The sequence below is a fragment of the Acomys russatus genome, chromosome 6, assembly GCF_903995435.1.
Source record: "Acomys russatus chromosome 6, mAcoRus1.1, whole genome shotgun sequence".
NCBI lineage: Eukaryota > Metazoa > Chordata > Mammalia > Rodentia > Muridae > Acomys > Acomys russatus.
In genome coordinates this window covers 53,565,668-53,585,745 of record NC_067142.1, presented here as the reverse complement: position 1 = coordinate 53,585,745, position 20,078 = coordinate 53,565,668, and the positions used below count along the sequence as shown (strand labels likewise).

The following is a 20,078-nucleotide window of genomic DNA, read 5'->3' as shown; positions in this document are numbered from 1 at the left end:
GCATGTACTGCTTTCCTCACACATCCTTTTTCTTTGAAAGTTTCATCACACCAGCCAATCATCTGATCCTGAAGTTCCTTTTGGTTAGAAGGTGTTTGGTTCTTCCCTCTCCCTCCCCATCTTGGTCTGGTAGCCACTCAAGACTTAGTGTGCTTTGCATGTATATTTTAGTCGGAATGGCAATAGTTTGTTTGTTTTGAGCATGTCTTTTCATTTTTATTTGCATAATCCTAATTTCTATTTCCTTTCTCTCCTCAATGTCTACTGCACCTTGTTCCGCCTCCTCCATTCATCTCGACGCCATGGTTCCGCTGCTCCGTAACAATGCATTATGAACTTGCCACTCCCATATGCAATGCCTACCCTCCCTCCAACCCACATCCTTCCACCAATGGGCATCATTGTCCCCAAAACAATATGTTGTGGATGTCACAATGCTTATTGTCCAATTAGGGTGAAAATTCCTTCCTACAGGCAACTGTGGCAAAGTTGGGGCCTCTCCCTCGTGTTCTTGCTGATATTACCAAGTCTCTGACTAACCCTACGCCAATACAGCAGCAGCTGAGACGTTTCGCTGAACACAGCTCCAGTCCAAATGTCAGTGGAAGCCTCTCCTCTGGGCTGCAGAAAATATTTGAAGACCCCACTGACAGGTATGAAAGAGTGGATTTGAACACTGCTCCCTAAACAGATAATATTTAGATTTGGCAGAAACCTGCTCAACTTATTTTTTAAGTTTGTAACTTACAAGTTATGAGTAAACTGAAGGAATCATAAGGTAAATCCAGGTGTTTGTCACAATGCACAACAGCCAGTATTTTTTATTTCCTAGAATGATACTATAATATACTATATTTTTGTACTATAAATATACATACAGATCTATCTGTCATGTTTGGACCAGTGGTTCCCAACCTTTATAACACTGAGGCCCTTTAATCCAGTTCTTCATGTTGTGGTGCCCCCCCAACCATAAAGTTACTTCATTGCCACTTCATAACTATAATTTGCTACTGTTAGAAATAATAATATAAATATCTGATATGCCACTCCCAAAGGGATCACAACCCACAGGTTGGGAACCTCTGTTCTAGACCCTCAGTTGAAACGATTTTATGTTTCTATGTCTAGGTCTGTTTGGACAGGTGGATAAAATGTTGAGCCTTAGACTTTGTGCTCTGAATTGGCAAGACTCAAAGGTTTAGGCAGAACTAAATATGAATCACAACATTTGGGAGAGTGTTCTAACTCAGTAAAAGCCAAAGACAGTGATGAATAGTATAATATTTTCTACCTTTGGGGAAAAACTAGCAATGCTAGATTTTATTCTAAGAATTGTGGTGATGAAATCTGAGTTTCTATAGAAGTATAACTTCCACATTGGGCCTGTGAAACTTCAAAAGAGCTCGTATGCCCAACTGAATAACTATTTATTATATTGATTCTGCTTCAAGAGTAATTAAGGGGCCATTTTGTTTCCACAGTGATTTGCATAAACTAAAATCTCCAAGCCAGGACAACACAGACAGCTATTTCAGAGGGAAAACGCTACTGCTGGTTCAGCAAGCCTCCTCCCAGAGCATGACTTACTCTGAAAAGGATGAGAAGGAAAGCAGCCTTCCTAACGGTCGGAGCATCTCCCTCATGGACCTCCAGGACACTCATGCTGCTCAGGTGGAGCATGCGTCTGTCATGCTTGATGTGCCTATGCGCCTCGCGGGGAGCCAGCTTTCTGTAACCCAGGTGGCCAGCATCAAACAACTTCGGGAAACCCAGAGCACTCCCCAGAGTGCACCTCAAGTGAGAAGACCCTTGCATCCAGCCTTGAACCAGCCAGGAAATCTCCAGCCCTTGTCATTCCAGAACCCTGTCTATCACCTCAATAACCCAGTTCCAACAATGCCAAAGGCCTCTGTAGATTCCAGTTTGGAGAACCTAAGCACTGCCAGTTCTAGAAGCCAAAGCAATAGTGAAGACTTCAAACTCAGTGGACCCAGCAATAGCAGCATGGAAGATTTCACCAAAAGAAGTTCACACAGTGAAGACTTCTCCCGGCGACACACTGTACCTGACAGACACATACCTCTTGCTCTGCCACGACAAAATAGTACTGGGCAGTCCCAAATCCGAAAAATGGACCAGGCTGGGTTAGGTGCCCGAGCCAAAGCTCCCCCATCCCTGCCACACAGTGCTTCCTTGCGTAGTACAGGGAGCATGTCAGTGGCATCTGCAGCCCTAGTGGCTGAACCTGCGCAAAATGGGAGCCGGTCCAGGCAGCAGTCCTCTTCCTCCAGAGAGAGCCCTGTTCCCAAAGTGAGAGCAATCCAGAGACAACAGACGCAGCAGGTAGGTTATGCTAGAAGGCTTTGGCCTATGCTTGGATGGACAGCTGGGTTGACCTTTTGTGTATAAACTTCAGAAACCAACTGATAAGAAGGTTTCCACTTAAGACTACTTCTGTAACCTTTAAAAGAAGAAAAGGAAATGGTTTAAGAGGCTTCTGGCTAGTGAGCACAGAAGGGCCTTAGCCACTAACAAACGCTCAGGAGGCTTTTCCTTTCCCATGAGGAACAGCCGCTTCTTCAAGGTGTGCTTAGAGTGCAGCTGTGGCATTGGGTGAATAATTACCCGGTTAAATAGGAGATCTGTAGTCAAAATCGACTGTAGTTAGGGAATCTGAAAATCAATCCTCAAGTATTTTCCCTAAGCTTCCAGAGTAAAGCTTTGCAGTCTGAGCTTACGGTTTACTGTAACTGCTTTCCACTCCATCCCCAACTCCCTGTGGAAACACCAAGTCCCACGTGCCTTTTCCTGGAAATGGCTAGAAAAATAAACAGCTGAACACCTAGAGAGGCAAGGGAAAGGAAGAGAAAATACAAAACACAGGTGGCTGGTAAGTACTTGAAATAGGTGCACAGCTCTGACACTACCACATAAATGGACAAGCCCACCCAATGTCACCCCAATTCTGAGTCAGCATTTTGAGATTTTATTTATTTGTCCAAATGTCATCATTTCTTCCTTTGTGTATGACAGTTTGAATCATTAATACATGTTTTGCCCTTAGATATAAACCAATAAGTTCAGAGGACTCTTTTTCTTCCACCCCACATCTATGTGTGTGTTTGTTTCATCTAAAAGAGTTTTTTCTTTTAAAAATTTTTGTATTTGTGGAATTTTTAATGTAATCTTTTCTTTGGTTTTTTTTTTTTTCTGGTTTTTTGGTTTGTTTGTTTGGTTGGTTGGTTGGTTTTTTTGCTTATTTATTTTTGGAGGCAGGGTCTCACTGAGTAAACCTGGCTGGCCTTGAACTCACAGAAATTAGCCTCTCTCTGCCTCCCTGGTGCTGAAAATACAGCCTTGCACCAGTATACTTGCCTTGAATATTCTTTGAGGATTTGCATATAATGTGTTTTGCTCAAATCCAATCATATACCTTCCCCTCCAGCTCCTCCCTTGCTCTCCAACACCATTTTCTATCCCAGTTTCGTGTGCTCACTCTCTTTTTAAAAAAAAATTTTTTTAAAGAGTCCACTTCGGCTATCTATGTATGTGCATAGGTTCAGGACTACCTACTGGGGCATGGGTAGTTTTTCAGGAACGGCATCCCCAAAGTCAGCGTAGTCCCCTCCCCGTGCAGCAGTCGGTGCCAGTGGCTTCTCGGCTATTGTAGGGCTTCGTGATCCTTTCCCCTGCCCATGTTGGATTTTGACTGGCTTGATCTTGTGCATACACTCAAACCTCTGTGAGTTATGGTGTGGTGGTTCTGTCATGCCCAGCAAGTAATGGACATTAGTGTCACAAAACAGCTCTATTAGTTGCGTCCTTTCTACCCCTTGAAGGGAGGAGGTGTGTGCTGCAGATGTCCTATTCAGAGCTGAGTGCTCCCAAGTCTTTACTCTCTGCCCAGTGACCAGCTGTGGTTCTCTGTACTAATCATCGCTGCGGAAAACAGCTTCTCTCAGTATGGCGGAGATGCACTAATCCAGGGGTATAAAGGAAACTCAGGGGCTTCCGTTTCATACTGTGTTCATGTAGCAGAATTATATTAGGTTGTCCCCTAAGACCTATCACCTAACCAGTGATGGGTTTTGGTCCAATTAATAGTACCAAGCATGAGCTCTGCCTGTGGAGCATGCTTTAAGTTCAGTCAGAGTTTAGAGTCTCCTTAGACATACATACCTTGTCAGACCAGGTGTTCACAGGGTTCACAGCTGAGAAGGCCACTGATTATTATTCTCCCCCAGTAGCATGTATAGAACCTTCCTGTACTCCGAAAGCTAGTTTCTATGAAGGGATGAAGCTTCCAGGTCAGTATCAGCTTGATTGTCCTGTAACTCAAGTGTGTGGTGTCCTCAGCAATAAATTATCTTTCAAGTTCTGGAGCGAAACCAAGAGCAGTGGCAATAGCCTCTGATGTTGTGCTGGGGTCTGTGGGATCCTACTGACCAACACTTCAGATACAGGAACCAGACTTGCCCCTGGCCCTTTTATTATCAAGCCTTCCCCTGAGAGCTAAGGGCAGCCAGAGGATGAGATAGAAGTAGAAGGGTTTGCAGTGATAAGGACACTGGTTAGGTCCAGCCCTAAAAGAAAGGGAAAATTAAAATTTACTTCTTTGGGCAGGCAGTACTCTTGCTATTTCCCACCCAGCTGCCCCTTGTAGTTATTAAATAAACTTTTCTTTCAAAAACATGCTTTAATTTTTTTCTCTTTTTACTCCTGCCTATCCATTTTCCTTTCCTCTGTCATGGAGTCCTATCATGTCATATCTGTGCTTTTAATTCTTGTGCGCTTGCCTGAGACCAGTTGCTATTTGCAACATTTTTTCTATAGAAAAATAAAACACCTATCATACAAGGACAAACCGTATGCTTCCACAAGTGGATATAATAGTGCCTAGATAGACAGGCGGTAGGAGATGTGTATCATCTCCAGAAACATTTTAATTTCAGTTTTTCTATCACCCTAGTAATGAATTAGGGAACAGCTACCTGGCATAAACTGGAGCACAGCAACAGTGTTACGGCCTAACACAGATTAAAACAGTCTTCTTCCTTTATACCCTGCTGATATTCATAGCCACTATCATAGAAGTTGAAACCTAGTGTTCTGGTTGCTCAAGTTCATGAATTTTCTACACTGACTTTTTCTACCCAATAAGTAAATGGTTTTTGGGGGTGGTTGTTGTTGTTGTTGTTGTTGTTTTGGGTTTTTTCAGCTTGTTGTTACTCTTTTCTTCTTATCTTTTTATTTCTTGTGTTTTTCATCTCCCAAGTCCTCTGAACTTCTGTATAATCAGCACATTTTAAAGGCAGATTCTTCTACATATTTTAATTGCAAATTATGTTAGGGAATTTTCTTTTCCTTTCTCCCAACCTAGAGGATTTCTTTGTGGAGATTTCTTTGTAGGCAGCTATAATTTTCAGTGGCTTTGTCCATGCAAATTCCGTTTGTGTCTTAGCACAAAGGAGAGGCCTTTGTTGGCAGTGTAACTGGCTTCATTCTTCTCAAATATTGAGTAGGAAGGAAATAAAATCCTAGTGAAATACTTTACTAAGAAACAGTGCTTTTCAGGAGATTCTGAATACTTTGACCTTTTTGATCCTCTGTCTAGATTGCTTTTTTTCCCCCCTCTCCCATTTCTTCTCTTTTATGCTTTTTACATATCGTGTTTCTTGTATAAATAATAGACTTTATTTATTTTAAATTTATGAGTTGTTTTGACTTAGTATGTCAGAAATTTGAATTTGAAGAGGCCTTTTAAATAGGCATGTGACAAGCCCTCCAGTATTATGCTGCAATTTTCACATTTGGATTTGTTGAGACTTCTTCTAGCCAAACTCTTCAAGAATTCTCAGAGTTCACTTACTTTGGTGTTGATACCAGACTGGTTATTCTTATATGAGAACTTATTTTAGATTATGAAGAAACTGAAACCAATAAGTGTTGTTTGTATATATAGTAAACACCGGCAAGGAGCTGGGAGCTGGCCCGTTCCCATCTGTCCCAGCAGAACCAGGCTGTGACTAACGGTAGTGCTGGTGAAACTGTTATCAGGCCCTTTTGCCCTAGAGCATTTTTCCCCCAGGGGAAACCTACACAGCATCAATCACAGATGATAGAAGATCCTCTTTTCCTGTCATTTCACCCTTCATTTTCTTCATGACCTCCTAAAAGTCAAGTAAATACAATTTTTTTTTTTCCTGTGGCTAAGCAAGATGAAATCTGAACCACTTACCAGCCTCTTTCCTCCATTTCCTTCACTGTGAATTAGAGATAAATAAGTTTTTATATATATTCAGCTTATTAAAAGGAGATGGGAAGATTGTTAGTGAAAAGCCTTTGATGCTCTTCCAAAGAACTAAGGGAAGAACAGTGTCCTCTTAGCAATGCATTATTTCAGATCAGTGAATTCTAAAGAGATCTTAGTGTTCATATATACAATTTTATTGAGCGTCTCTTGTGTGTTGAATTAGTCACTGTTGTTCAAAAAAATTGTCTGATGTGGTGTTACTAGTTTGGTGATGTAATTGAAAAGACCAGCACATGTGAGACCAAAAATCTAAATAGGTAACAGGGCTGGAAAGACAACTCCATGGTTAGGAACACTTACTGCTGCTCCTGCAGAGGACCCAGACTGGATTCACAGCACCTGTGTGACAGCTCACAACACCTGTAACTCCAATTCCTGGGAATTCAGTTCCCTCCTCTCCCTCTTTTTTTTTTTTTTTTTTTTTTTTTTTTTTTTTTTTTTTTTGGCCTCCTGAGAGCTTGTATAGGCACACAAACTTTAAAAGGCAAACATACATACACATTAAGTAAATAAATATTTTTAAATGAAAAACTATAAAAGACAATTTCTATTTTCATGTAATACACATATTCTAATAGTTTGACCCAAATTTTCCTTTATTTTCTTCTACTCCAGTACAGTCACTACTTATAATTTACTCAATATTAATTTCTACTCATGATTTTTTTTTTTTTTTTTTTTTTTTTTGAGACAGGGTTTCTCTTTGTAGCCTTGACTGTCCTAAACTCACTTCCTAGACCAGGCTAGCCTTGAACTCACAGTGATCCACCTGCCTCTGCCTCCCTGAGTGCTGGGATTACTCATAAGATTTATTTATTTATCATATACACAGTGTTTTGCCTGCACGTACACCAGAAGGGGGCACCAGATCACATTATAGATGGTTATGATCCACCATGTGGTTGCTGGGAATTGAACTCAGGACCTTTGGAAGAGCAACCAGTGCTCTTAACCTCTGAGCCATCTCTCCAGCTCTCCATAAAGCCATTCTTACTGAGTCAAGTTATCCTTCAAACCTTTAGGACACTCTCTATTAGTCCTGTGTGTACTTATAAAGTCTCTTACAACCCATCTCTGCAGACAGGTTCTTCATCACACTATCTGACCATCACCGTCATCAAAAGTCCCCTTTTATTTATACTTTAAATGAGTTCTAGTCTAGAGTGTTATAAAGTTTCTTAAAGCGTATAGCTAGGCATAGGAAAAAATTCTCTTTGGTTATGAAATTTAGAGTTATTCCTCAAAAATATAAATCCATTTTAATTATAAAAAGCTAGGACAAACATACAAATTTTTCACGCACACACAAACATACACCTTCCTCTCTTCATCTTCCCTCATCCTAATACACACATATATAACATGTATGTATTTTCTTCCCGCCTCTAGCAACCTAGCAATTAACACTCTTAAGTTACGAAAGAACTTTTACCAATCCTCAAAACTCCCTGTGAGATGGTCAGGTAGGTAATGGCGATGGTAACAGCGGCAACATCTTTATTCAGTAGATGAGGAAAATAGAATTTAAGAGATTGTTTTAACTACTTAGTGGCAGAATTATTTCTCAAGACTAGAATATTTTTAACACAGCATATATATATATATATATATATATGAGAAAGAAGCATTTATCTTGCTAACCTAACTAGATAGAAACATGCTTTAGAGGCTTAGACTATTAGAGGAATTTATAATTTAATCTTAACAAACTTTACTTGTTCTTAATAAACTTTCCTATGTAGCACTGAGGACAGTTTAATAGTAGAGCACTTGCCTAGAGCATATGCAGAGCCCTAAGTTCCATATCTAGCACAGCTAAGTAAACAAACTAACAAGGTTTCTTCCCTAAAACACAGACTCTTGAATGGTCCTAACACACCAGGAAGTCAGTGTTCTAGAAGAGTCACCACTTTTCTGTCTCTAAATGGTTACTGTAAAAGCTCAGTATTGACATTCTGTGTACATCTGTGAGCTTGCTTAGCATCAGTCAGTTCTTTAATCCGTGATGATCTGGTTCAACAGACGTCCCATCATCTGAACACTAAACTTGTCCTTTCTTCTCTTCTGTCATCTTAACTTCAGTAGGTTAACTTCATAGCTGACGTTTGTTTTGCTAAGCAAATTATCAATGTTAAGGCTTTCTTTATAAGAACAAAAGAATGGTTCTCGGAAGTTATGTATGTGAATTCAGAATGTTTTGTCCTTATCCAAATTCATATTCTCTGGCCCTGGCATTGATAGACTCTTACCTAAAACTGAAAGCCTTTATTAAGAATGATCACAGTTACATAGTTGTCTTAGGAAGCATAACTAATGTTCTAGGAAATGGTAATAAAAATCTCTGGCGTAGGTTCAATCACCCGTGGACTCTGCCACAATGTCCCCAGTAGAAAGGACAGCAGCCTGGGTTCTGAACAATGGACAGTATGAAGAGGATGTGGAAGAAGCTGAACAAAATCAAGACGAGGCCAAACATGCTGAGAAGGTAGAGCCTAATTTGTCTTTGTTGACAAATGATAGGTGGTTTAAAATAAAACAAAACCTCTGGCCTGGGACTCATAGGGTAGCCCAGGCTTTTGTCTCTCCTTCTCGTGTTGACCACATCTGTATGTTATAGGCCAGCAATGTCTCTGTACATAAGGACAGTGCATGTCATGCTAAGGAGGAGAAACATGATAGTTTTTAATGCAGATTGGCACTCTGACCCTTCTTTCTAATCACTTTAGGCAAATGTTGAGTATTTCGATAAACTCTGGTCTTGATGTTCACAATTTAGGTTAGACAGTCTATGTCTTGGGAACAATCAATTTATATTGTAGTTGTTCTGTTGAGGATTTTGCCTTTCATGAATAAAGACCGCCTAACTGTACTGTAATTAAAAGATGTCTAGTATTTTGGAGGGTATGTTGGTTGGTTGGTTGGTTGGTTGGTTGGTTGGTTGGTTGGTTTCAAAGGCAGGATCTCACACATACACCCATGCTGGCCTCCACCTCTGGAGTTTAAGAGTATTGTTTTAAAGAAAAACAGAGTGGAAAAATTAAGCAATAACTTAACATCACATTTAATTGACATTAGAAATTAACTTTTTTGTTAGAAAATCATAAATAATAATAATGTAGCCCAGCCTTTCAGAGCTGTCTTAAGGCTTTTGGCTTCAGCTTTCTACATTAACCATCAAAATTTAGAGCAGAGAAGTGGATAAGTAGTAGCTAGTTGTCTTTTCACCAATTAAATGAGATGTTCTTATGTATTTTACAGAACACTGTACATATGTATCATGGGTTTACTAATGACTATAAGTAGCCCATCCATAAAGAAGCTCATACTTCTCACCTTGCCTGAACAGTTTGACTTTCCATTGCACTAGCAACCTCATCCACAGGAACTTTCGTACATGAAGAGTGACTGGCTGAGTTACAGAATTTAGAGAAGGCTAGTGAGAAAGCAGACTCCAGCAGGTGGTACCAGGTCAGCCTCAGGACCCCACATCATGAAAATAGGGCAGGAGGCAATAGTAATTAGTCTAGAGAAGATGTGGGTACTTGTCATCGCTTATGACCTGAGTGTTTCACACTCTTAGAATTAAAGGGAAAGCAGTAATGGCCTACTCTGTCATGATATTGTAGTAACTAATTTAGTGGCTTAGCAGAAATGTTGCTTTACTCTGAGTTGTCTAACGGGTGAGTTCTAGTGGAGTAAAGGTAGTCTAATGAGCCATAATGCCAGGAACCCTGCAGAACAAGTGATAACGTGAAAGTCTTTTTCTCGTAGACAGCTAACTTTTAGCTTAAGTCATCTGTCAGGCCTCTTACTCTATAATCATTTTCCTTCTCTTCCTATTCAGTTCCACTACAGATTGGATGTGGCTTGCAACAGCTGGTAGATTAATATGAAGAAAGGGACATAAGTCTGTACAACTTACAATGCCAAATGTAATTTTAGACACGTGATAGTGTTTCCTGAACGTTTATGCTAGCTAATACTTTTAAATAACCCGAGTAGCAGCAAGGGCATGGCAGGTCAGAAAGTGTCTACCATGTCACGTGGGGTTCTCTGACTAGAAAGTATATCAGTAACTTCCAAAGACACTTTAATTCCTGTCATTTATGCCTCTTCCTCTTTGCCAGTATGAACAAGAAATTAGCAAACTGAAGGAGCGCCTGCGAGTGTCCAGCCGGAGGCTGGAGGAGTATGAGCGCCGGCTGCTGGTGCAGGAGCAGCAGATGCAGAAGCTGCTGCTGGAGTACAAGGCGCGCCTGGAGGACAGTGAGGAGCGGCTGCGCAGGCAGCAGGAGGAGAAGGACAGCCAAATGAAGAGCATCATCAGCAGGTTAGAAGACCGCCTGGGAGCTGGCTGGCTCTAGTTAGGTATAAAGAGGAGGGGACGACCCAAATGCTTTCGAAAGAGTAGCCAAAACCCAGTTTTTTCATACATGTGTGTGTATATGTTTTGTGGTACTCAGTACATATGTAATGACTGTGTCTCTCATGTATTAAACCAGATATACTTAACAGGAATATAAGGTAGGCTTTTGTTTTTTTTTTTTTTTTTTTTTTTTTTTTTTTTGAGACAGGGTTTCTCTGTGTAGCCTTGGCTGTCCTGGACTTTGTAGACCAGGTTGGCCTTGAATTTAGCAATCCACCTGCCTCTGCCTCCCGAGTGCTAGGATTAAAGGCGAGTACCACCACACCCAGCTTACACTTTTTTTCTTTAACCATAACAATATTAGAAGGAAGGGAAAACTAGAAATTTACTTTGAAGTGTTAGGTGAAAATTGGGTTTTCAAAATCTATAATATCTAAGATTTAACTCAGTTTTCCTAGATAAGCCCAAAAACAAAGCAAGAAGTCTCAGTGGATGTCATTAGGGCCAGAGGACCAAAAAGTACCATAGATGCCAAAAAAGGAGAGTGAAGAAGAAATCCATTTGGCTGTATTTGCAGAGTACTTCTCTAAGCACTTTGTAAATAGTATTTTATTTGATCTCTGAAACAGATATTATTATCATTTATTTACAGATAGAGAGACTGGCAACAGTTGTACACCACGGTAACATAGTCAGTAGAGACCTAGGATTTGAGTCGGGCACCGGACTCCAGACTCAACCCCTAGCTGTGGTGTTGCCATATCCTCTGGACAAAGTAGGGGGGAACAGAAAAGAGGTTGCTATTTGGTAGCCTGGAAATATGAGCCTTACTTCATACTGAGAGCATGGGATTAGAACTGAGGAGCTATGCATAAGTGGGCTGAGATGTGAGGAGAAAATGAGATCTACTAGAATGCCCTGTAGGAAGCATAGCTGTGCAGGGGAAGAGAAGGTCAGATGGTAGCTACGTGTAACTTGAGCGTAGTGGTAGATGGTTTGTAGCCAGGCATGGTGGTGCTTGCCCGTAATAATTCCAACATTCAGGAGGTAGAGGTGGGAGTACCACAAACTGAAGGCCAGTATCAGCTACATAGCAAGCTTAAGGCTAGCCTGGGCTAGGTGAGATATACTCTCAATAGTAAATAATTTAAAGTTTTTGGTTTGCTGTTTTTGTTCATTTGCTATTTTAAGATGTTTGCTAAGGAAGTGATCGGATAGTAAAATGGTGGTTACTAGAATACTATTCTCAAGAGAATATAGTGTATGGAACCCAGCCACAGGTAAAAGATTCAACTCAGGATGTCTTCTTTCAAGGAAAAAAGGAGAGGAGGAGGAAAAAGAAAAAGTTATCACAATAAAAGAGGACTTCTGCTGGGAACCACAGGTGTTAAGTTTTTCACTCTCTGTATTGTCTAGCCCTGTCTCTGAAAATATTGATACCTCCTTCCTACCACATTCTAGGCTAATGGCTGTGGAAGAGGAATTAAAGAAGGATCATGCTGAGATGCAAGCAGTTATTGATGCAAAACAGAAAATAATTGATGCACAGGTAAGCAGGTCCTGAACTTAGTAGAAAGCACTTGTTTTTTAGTTGCTGACATTTTGAGTTTTTCATCCTTGCAAATGGCAAATCAGTAGAAAAGTTGACAATGAAAGTTTCTTGGCATTATCCTTTGAATATTAAATGAGTTTCCATATGACTAACATATGATGACATGGCGTTAATATTAGAGTGTGAAGAATTGTTTATTTCGTGTATGTGATGAAGTTGGCTTCCTTTGTTGTGGACAGGAGGACATTCTTGAAGAGGGTAACTAGAAAAGTATACTGCATGTATTTGGCTTGTGACCTCCACTGACCAACCATGGCTTGGCTGTGTTCTTCACAGTCTTGTCAGTCACGCCTCCTGCCACTGACACCTAGTCTCAGGAAAGGAATTGTAGAAGAAAGATAAGGTTGTAGAAGAAAGATGGCTTTACTTGTTACTCCTTTGGTTCAGGGTTTGCCATTGCTGCATGGGATGTGCTTGGCTGCCCTTTTCTGCTGGTGCTGTGCTTAGAGAGCCTCTTTGGATAAAACTTTATTTTTAAAATGTTGGTGAAATTAGAACCTAGGGTTGTGTTCACGATAACCTACACCTAGGGATGATGGCCTCCACGAGCCCGTCACAAGGACACACCAGTGATAAGAGCAAAATCTAGCATGTAGGAAACGCTTCCAATTCCTTGTTGCTTTATCACTGTAGAGTATGATTTATTTCTTATATGAAAATAAATTGCAAAGGGCAATTACAGTTTTGATAGTGGTCCATCTAAGCACATGGAGTGTATCACTCTCTGGGGACAAGTAGCCAAGTTTGCATTTCTCATCTTTACGCTATGAAATAATAATGGGAACGCTCTACTTCTTAGTTTATACTGGAGCCCCCATATTCCTACACATGCACTTTAACAGTAAGGTTTCCCGGTGAGGTCAGTGTAAGGTTGAATAATTTTTCACACTGGAACATAGCCATGGAAGAGTGCTTCACAGGCTTTGTCCATCTTGCATCTCACTACAATTAGAAGCTAGCTGTGAGCTATGAAGCTTTCTCACGTGCGTAGCTCCCAAAATGGTTTAGACTCAAATTCTGGATATTTGACCTCTTTTGGGCAAAATAAATAAATATATGCTGTATTTGCTTTACTTGCCCTTTTTATTTTTATTTTTTATTCTTTCTAAGTATCCCTAAGTTGAGTGAGAGAAAAATAGTAGCGCCAAGGCCATCTTGTTACATTATTATCATATTAAAAAAAATTATTCCATAAGCTTAAGAGAAACAATGTAGATAATGAAGGCAATTTTTTCAAGAAAACTAGTGCTGAAAAGTCACTCTCTGGCTTCTCAGTACAACAGTGTGACACAGCATGAGCTTTACTAGTGATCACACAGAGAGATGTTGGTCCTGAGACAGTGTAGGTCGCAGCCAGTGTAACACAGACACATCTTAAGCAGAGGGAACTTCCCAGCAACACTGTGCTGCGTAAATGCTGGCGACAGGACGTCACTAACTTATAGGAAACTTTTACTATATCTGTCCCTGGTTTTGATGTGAGTATAAGGCAGAAGTTGGGGTCACTAAAGGTGAAATCCAGGAAGGGAATTTGATTGACTAGGGGCCAAAAGTTCTCAGAGGTAGAAGAAACAGGATCCTCGGAGCTCAGTCTGGCAATGGCAGTTTGGTTTTCCAATGGCTTGGTTCCCTGCACTGTTTCAATGGAACCAAGGCACCTTCTATAAACCAACCAATGGCTTCCACTGACAACTCACTCATAAAGGACACTCTCAACTAATGGGTCAGAACATGCTGGGGTTGGTTAGATGTAATATGTTGACCACTGATGCATAGGCTTTATTATATTATAAATTCCTCTATGAAGGCTAATATGCTTTCCTACAGAATACTCAGACAGTCCAGTGGACCACACTGGAAAACCACTGCACTTAGGCACAGCACAACTCAAGATCTAACAGTGTCTTCAAAGGCGCATTCTCAATCCAAGCTATTGGCTTACGGTACACAGAATCTCAGAACAGCAAAAGACTGTACATAGTTATGTATTCTTTGTACTGAATGACTTTTCATCAGATTCTTTTCTGTAGAAACAAATCTTACCTCTTTGGAGCAGAATAGCCTTCTTGACTTCATTTCTTAAATGAAGATGTGTTTGGAAATAATAGTCTACCTAGGGGGTATCCCATAATTTTATATCCCTGGCATTGTCTCAGTGCCAGTAGTAGTGAGAAATATTTCTAAAATGGGAACAAGTTACTTTCTTGTGCTAGAATTAATTTCTAGCACTTACCAGAACACTTAACACTCAGGTACCCCAGGAACGGTTTTCATCTCTCTCAGCAGCCCCCTGCTCCTTGTTGGGGAGCTCAGCTTCTCCCTCTCCTTGAGTCAGCTCATGCTGCAAAGCGCAGGCTTACCTCAGTCCCTTCCTAGAAGAACTGCAAATGGACGAGTGACAGACCAGCCCAAGCCTCGCAGCTCAGACCTGGGTCACAATGACGGCACCTAGGAATCTTTACATACATAGTATGTATCAAACCATAAAATGTGGCACCGCTCACCCCCAAGCTTGAGGTCTTGCAACTCCTAGACCTCTCTTCATGTGACTAGATGGAGAACAGAGAGGAGCTTCTTCCGATGAGAAACAAAGCAGCTGCCTAGTTAACTATTGCAAGTGATATCTCCACTGTGTTAAATTACAGGTCATAAATGGAAATGAGATTATTCAAACAGGCAAGTAAACCCTGTCCGTTCTCTAGCTGAGCAGTTCCCAGCCCTGGCCAGTGCACTGGCCTCCTACACATTCCAGCTCCTGGCACTCCCAGGTTGAGTCCTTCCTGTCAGGCATGATAGCTTGCTCTGTGTTCTAATCCAAGCAGAATCAAATGCAACTTTGGTCAACTGAACTCTACTTTTAGAAGATCCAGTTTTCTGTTTGAGGTTGTTTTTTATTTTGGGTTTTTTTTTTTTTTAATTGTTATTATGTTTTTCTTTTTATTTCTGCTTTATTTGAAGAGTTGGCAGTGGTGGAAACAACTACAAAGGGAATTTCTCTGCTTAGAAACTTTCAGGTGTCTAGTAAGGGAGGTTATTATTTGTAGGCAATATATAATTATAATCTTTCTCAGGCCTTTTTTTCCCCCCTCTAAGATTCAATTTGATTTGAGGCTAGGGTCCAGGTTTGCCTTGTTTCTGTGAATGCTTGATTATTATGAATCCCTAGAATGCTGTGTTCCTTAGTATTGGGGCCTTATCATTTGTCCCAATACTGAAGTAGCTTTTCTTGCCTAGTCTAAAAAATTACCAGTTATGATACAACCTTTCACTTATATAACACACAAGACATGTAATACAAAAAATGAAATAGATATTTATTTTTAAATTAAAATACCATTTATTCTGCTTAGAGGTTATTCCTTACTATGAGGAAGGGCATTATATTTGAAATCTACCTCTTGTTTTTTAGCCTGTCCTTATTGCCTTTGAAAAGACCTGTATTGGTTCTCCCACTAAATTTCACTAGCTATAATTTTAAAGTAATTACTATTTTTTTTTAAAAGCATTGCAAATCTTTCTTTGAATTTTTCCTGTTCTTAAAATAGTCACATTTTTTTGTTTTGTTTTGATTTTTGTTTTTTGAGACAGGGTTTCTTTCTGTAGCCCTGTCTGCCCTGGAGCTCTCATTCTGTAGATCAGGCTAGCCTAAAAATCACAGAGATCCACCTGCCTCTGTTTCCTGAGTGCTGAGATTAAAGGCGTCCGCCATCATCACTACTCCCGCCTAGCCACAATTCACCTTAAAAAATAGTCCTAGATAGTAAGTGGATAGTTAGTAATACTGATTCTGTATGTCTTACCACCTGGGTTTACACCAGAGGACAGGGATCGTCTTAAGGAATAAAAAGAGCAATAGTTGGGTTGTTTCTGTTTTTTCATACATTGAACCTGAGGCCACCAACCCCTACTGCCAGAAAGACCACCTCCTATTCCCAGCAAAGTGAAAGATGATAAAGGCAAGCATTGCTTGATGCTGCAGTCAGCTATGGCTTTACCTAGACTTCACCCAGGACCGTCGCTAGGCGTGCTCCTGACAGTGTGTGTTCCAGCAGAGCAGTGCCGGGTCCCCATCCATGTGGAGCTGCTCCTTTCATAGCAGAAGTCACAGCAAGCATCAGCTCTTGTCGCTCTCTGAACCTTACCATGACTAAACCTTGTCACACATCTCCCTGGAAAACTCAGAGACTCCCAAGAAAGAGAGCTTTATTTGATGTTAGGGTTGAGCCTTGTGGGCTGTTTTCTTCTCAACTCATGAGCATAGGTCAGGATTGCCTTTCTCTGTCACTATTTTCTAAAAAATGGGTACCTGGTGTTTGTTGGGGAAAATCCTAGGGTGGTTTAAAGATGGAAGTCTCTCCTAATTTTTGTGAGACTGATAGTGTTTTATCCTACCTCAAAACATTTTTGTCCCTCCTTCCCTCTCTGGTGGACATGTGAATATTCAACAACCCATAGTTCCAAAAGACTGTCTCTAAAGCATTGCTTTATTTTGTGTTGAAACTCAAGAGTGAAACGAAAGCATTGCCCTTATGGGGCGGCTTTCCTGGAGTGACGGAGCTGGAATGGGTCTAGGAGCCTGTGTTCTCTGTCTGTTCTCATGTGTTATGTTATAGCACCCCTTTCAGCCACATTCCCCTCCCCATACTCAAACAAATCCTTGGCCTGAGCTTCTGGCTGCTCTTATCTCCTCTTGCTCTTGCATCCTCACCTTGTTGGTGACTCTAAGCTGTCACTACATATTGTTTTAATTTGGAGCACAATGTGAATTCTTTCCGGATGTAACTGTTATGCCTCTTTGGGAGGTGAGTCCCATGGATCACGTGCACTTCTCTTCTGTGAAATGAAACCTCTGGTGCTTCTTTCTTTGCCACCTAATTTTCGTGTTTCAGTTTTGACAAAAGCACTTACTTCATAAAGGCAGCTTGACTCATGGTGTCATTTACATAAGACAGCATAGTAATGCCTCAACATATTGTTGATAATAAGTCCTGTTATGCAGAAAAAAAAAAGAGATTAAGGGGAGAGGGAGCTGAGCCTAACCAATGTGCAGAAAGAGGCAGAGACGTTCCATTTGTTTGGGGAGCACCATGTGTACTGTGCTGTGAAAGAAAGTACTGGACTATTCATTCAATAAAGAAAGAAAGTGGCTTCCTCCATGCAACCTGAATAAAGCCATGATTGGTGTGTTGTAGGAAAAGCGGATCGTGTCTCTGGATTCAGCCAACACGAGACTGATGAGTGCGCTGACGCAAGTGAAGGAGCGGTACAGCATGCAGGTCCGCAATGGCATCTCTCCCACCAACCCCACCAAGCTTTCCATCACGGAGAATGGTGAATTCAAAAACAGCAGCTGCTGATGGCCGTTGTCAGTACAGACTGTGGGAGGAGACAGAAGGAAGTTGCCCAGCTCTCCTATCCCAGCCCTTTAACCCTCCAGGTTTACAGAATGTTGCTTCAAATGGCAGTGTGGTGAGAAACTCTTAAATGAAGAAAGGAACCTTGTCTTTCAGGGCATAAAGCAAAGACTTCCAAGGTCAATGCTTTCCCTCTATGTGTCTCTATGTACATAGGGAAATTAGTTCTGGGCCATGTACAGAAATATCACTGTAATATACCAAAAGGAAGTTAATAATGTAGATTACCTTTTTAATTATTACTATTTTATTATTGTTTCTGTTGTTGAAAGCACTGCAGTTGTTAGTGGAGGAAAAGTAGGAGCCAATGTGAGTGAGAAATGAGCCTGTTGGTTCAGTAGGTAGAGACTACGTATTGGATAGGAGCACATGGAGTGCAATAAGACCTTTTCAGAATGACTTTTTTTTCTGGGATTCATCTGCCAGTTTAAAAGCCCCACCCTGAGGATCCATTAAAAAAAAAAAACAGTAATTAATGCCACTGCTCAACTGAGGTGGTTCTGTCAGGTAGTAATCTGATTTGGAGAGTCGCCATTTCAGAGAACACAGATAAAAGTGGTGGATTATACCAAAACTAGGCAGGGAATGATTTCTTTTGAACTCCTATCTATATGTTTATTTCTTCCATCTGCAGCCGATGGGAGTTTTCTGTTTTAGATATGAGACTTTGATTTTTACTCCTGCTCTTTTTTAACTGCTCTTTAGGATTGACAGAATTATAAGTATTTGTATCTCCGTCTACCATCTTCACTTTCACATGTCCACTGCCCTTTCCTCCCATGCCGGGAGCAGTCAGCACCAACAGGGCTTCCTCTCCACCGGAGAGTTATTCAAGTACGCCACTAATAAGCCATCTGAATAAACACCCTTTCTTCAACACAGAAAAGGGCTAACTACAACAGAGCAGCAGTCTCTGAATATTTCCCACGAAAATTTTTCTTCCTATTTGTCAGTTGTGTTTTTCCCTGGGATAAAGATTTTATCCACTATACTAGCAAGTCTGGGCAGGGCAATTTCATCACCAGCTTCCTCTTTCTGTTTATCCTCTCCATAAAATTTGGGAAGCTATCTAAAAATGGAAGCATCTCCCTTAAAAATGATGGCTAATCTTTTTTAGAGTGTGAGGATGGCGCCTTCCAGTTGTTATTCCTCATTTATGGTAGACTCAGCAGCAATGACCCAGCTTGTCATTAATGGCTTTAATAGAAGAACAGAAAATCCATGCTTTTCTCTAGAGTGTGACATGTCATCTGCAATGCAGGCTTGATTACCAGAGGTATGGAAAGTTAGCTGCAGGTTAAACAAATACTATATATACATATATATATATGTAAGTATATATACATATATTCACACATTTGTGCGTATAATGTGCACATCAGAAATGTTCATGCCTTCTATGCTCTCAGATAGACAGAGATAAATGTTTAAAGGGTCTTGAATCTCTTTAAGCAAGATTTACACAGTTTTATGTTGAGAAAAAAAAACAGCATTTCTCAAATAAGTTAATGTTTTGTTTTGTTTTTTAAGTTATAAATTTTAAGAATTTTTTTAAGTAAAGGATGTGGGGGGAGACATAACGGAGCCGTATGCGTGGAGTCTGTGTTTCTGACTTATAAGGAAACAAGAGAACATGTGTAATGCCCTGCTTGTTTGAAGCCCAGGCGAAGATGCCAAGCCCTCCTCCCACCAAATGCCAGGCATGCCCGCCAAGGCTCCCGTGCTCCTCAGCCACCTCCCCAGACTGCCCTCAACCTATAAAGGCTTTCTTCACAGTCACACTGGAAACTGGAGCGTCCCACTGTCCTTAGCCTGCGGGCTCTGTTGACCCTTCGCAAACATCGTGCAGTCTTATCTCTTCCTTCCAAGCTGAGGTCACATTGTGCTTAAAATTACTTCCTACGAGAGAAGGTTCTTGATTCTGCAGTAATGCCCTGTATTGAGTGAGAGGGGGGTGTAAGCGTAGATCTCTTCATGTTTGTAGCTTAGCAGTGTTTCCTTCATTCTTAAACCCTTCAGTAGTGCCACAGAGAACCTAGTCAAATAATTAGTCTCAGGGGTCTGAAGTATACAGTGTAGGGAACATTTTGCTTTGATATTGATATTGAGAAGATCTTCATGTGCTGGTTGCAGATTGCAGAAAGTTGATCAAATACGTGTATTGATGAATGTGGTTTAACTTGTTAGCATTTTGGGAATGCTCTCTAGCATTCTTAGAGAGTGTGTCTGCATTGCAAGGTTGAATATCCAAAACATTTGGACATATTATGAAGCCCTCTAGCCATTGTATTATCATGAATGAAGAGGAAAAAGTAAAATAATAACAAAAGTAAGAGAATTAGAAGTTGAAAGTTCAGCATTGTTGCCAGA

The 20,078-nt window shown here is 40.7% G+C and overlaps 1 protein-coding gene across 2 annotated transcripts in view; it reads left to right on the top strand.

The window, feature by feature from the left end:
- Positions 1-18,148, top strand: part of Rasal2 (RAS protein activator like 2) — a 252,552-nt gene extending 234,404 nt beyond the window's left edge. The window contains exons 13-18 of one of the 2 annotated variants that reach the window (XM_051147644.1): positions 475-653; positions 1,485-2,346; positions 8,667-8,801; positions 10,444-10,646; positions 12,144-12,231; positions 17,487-18,148. In XM_051147644.1, coding sequence (XP_051003601.1) covers positions 475-653; positions 1,485-2,346; positions 8,667-8,801; positions 10,444-10,646; positions 12,144-12,231; positions 17,487-17,651 — 1,632 coding nt within the window. In that variant the 3' untranslated portion in view covers positions 17,652-18,148. Of the gene's footprint in view, positions 1-453; positions 654-1,484; positions 2,347-8,666; positions 8,802-10,443; positions 10,647-12,143; positions 12,232-17,486 lie in introns of both variants that reach the window. The other variant, XM_051147643.1, reaches the window with a different exon arrangement.
- The last annotated feature ends 1,930 nt before the right edge of the window (positions 18,149-20,078 follow it).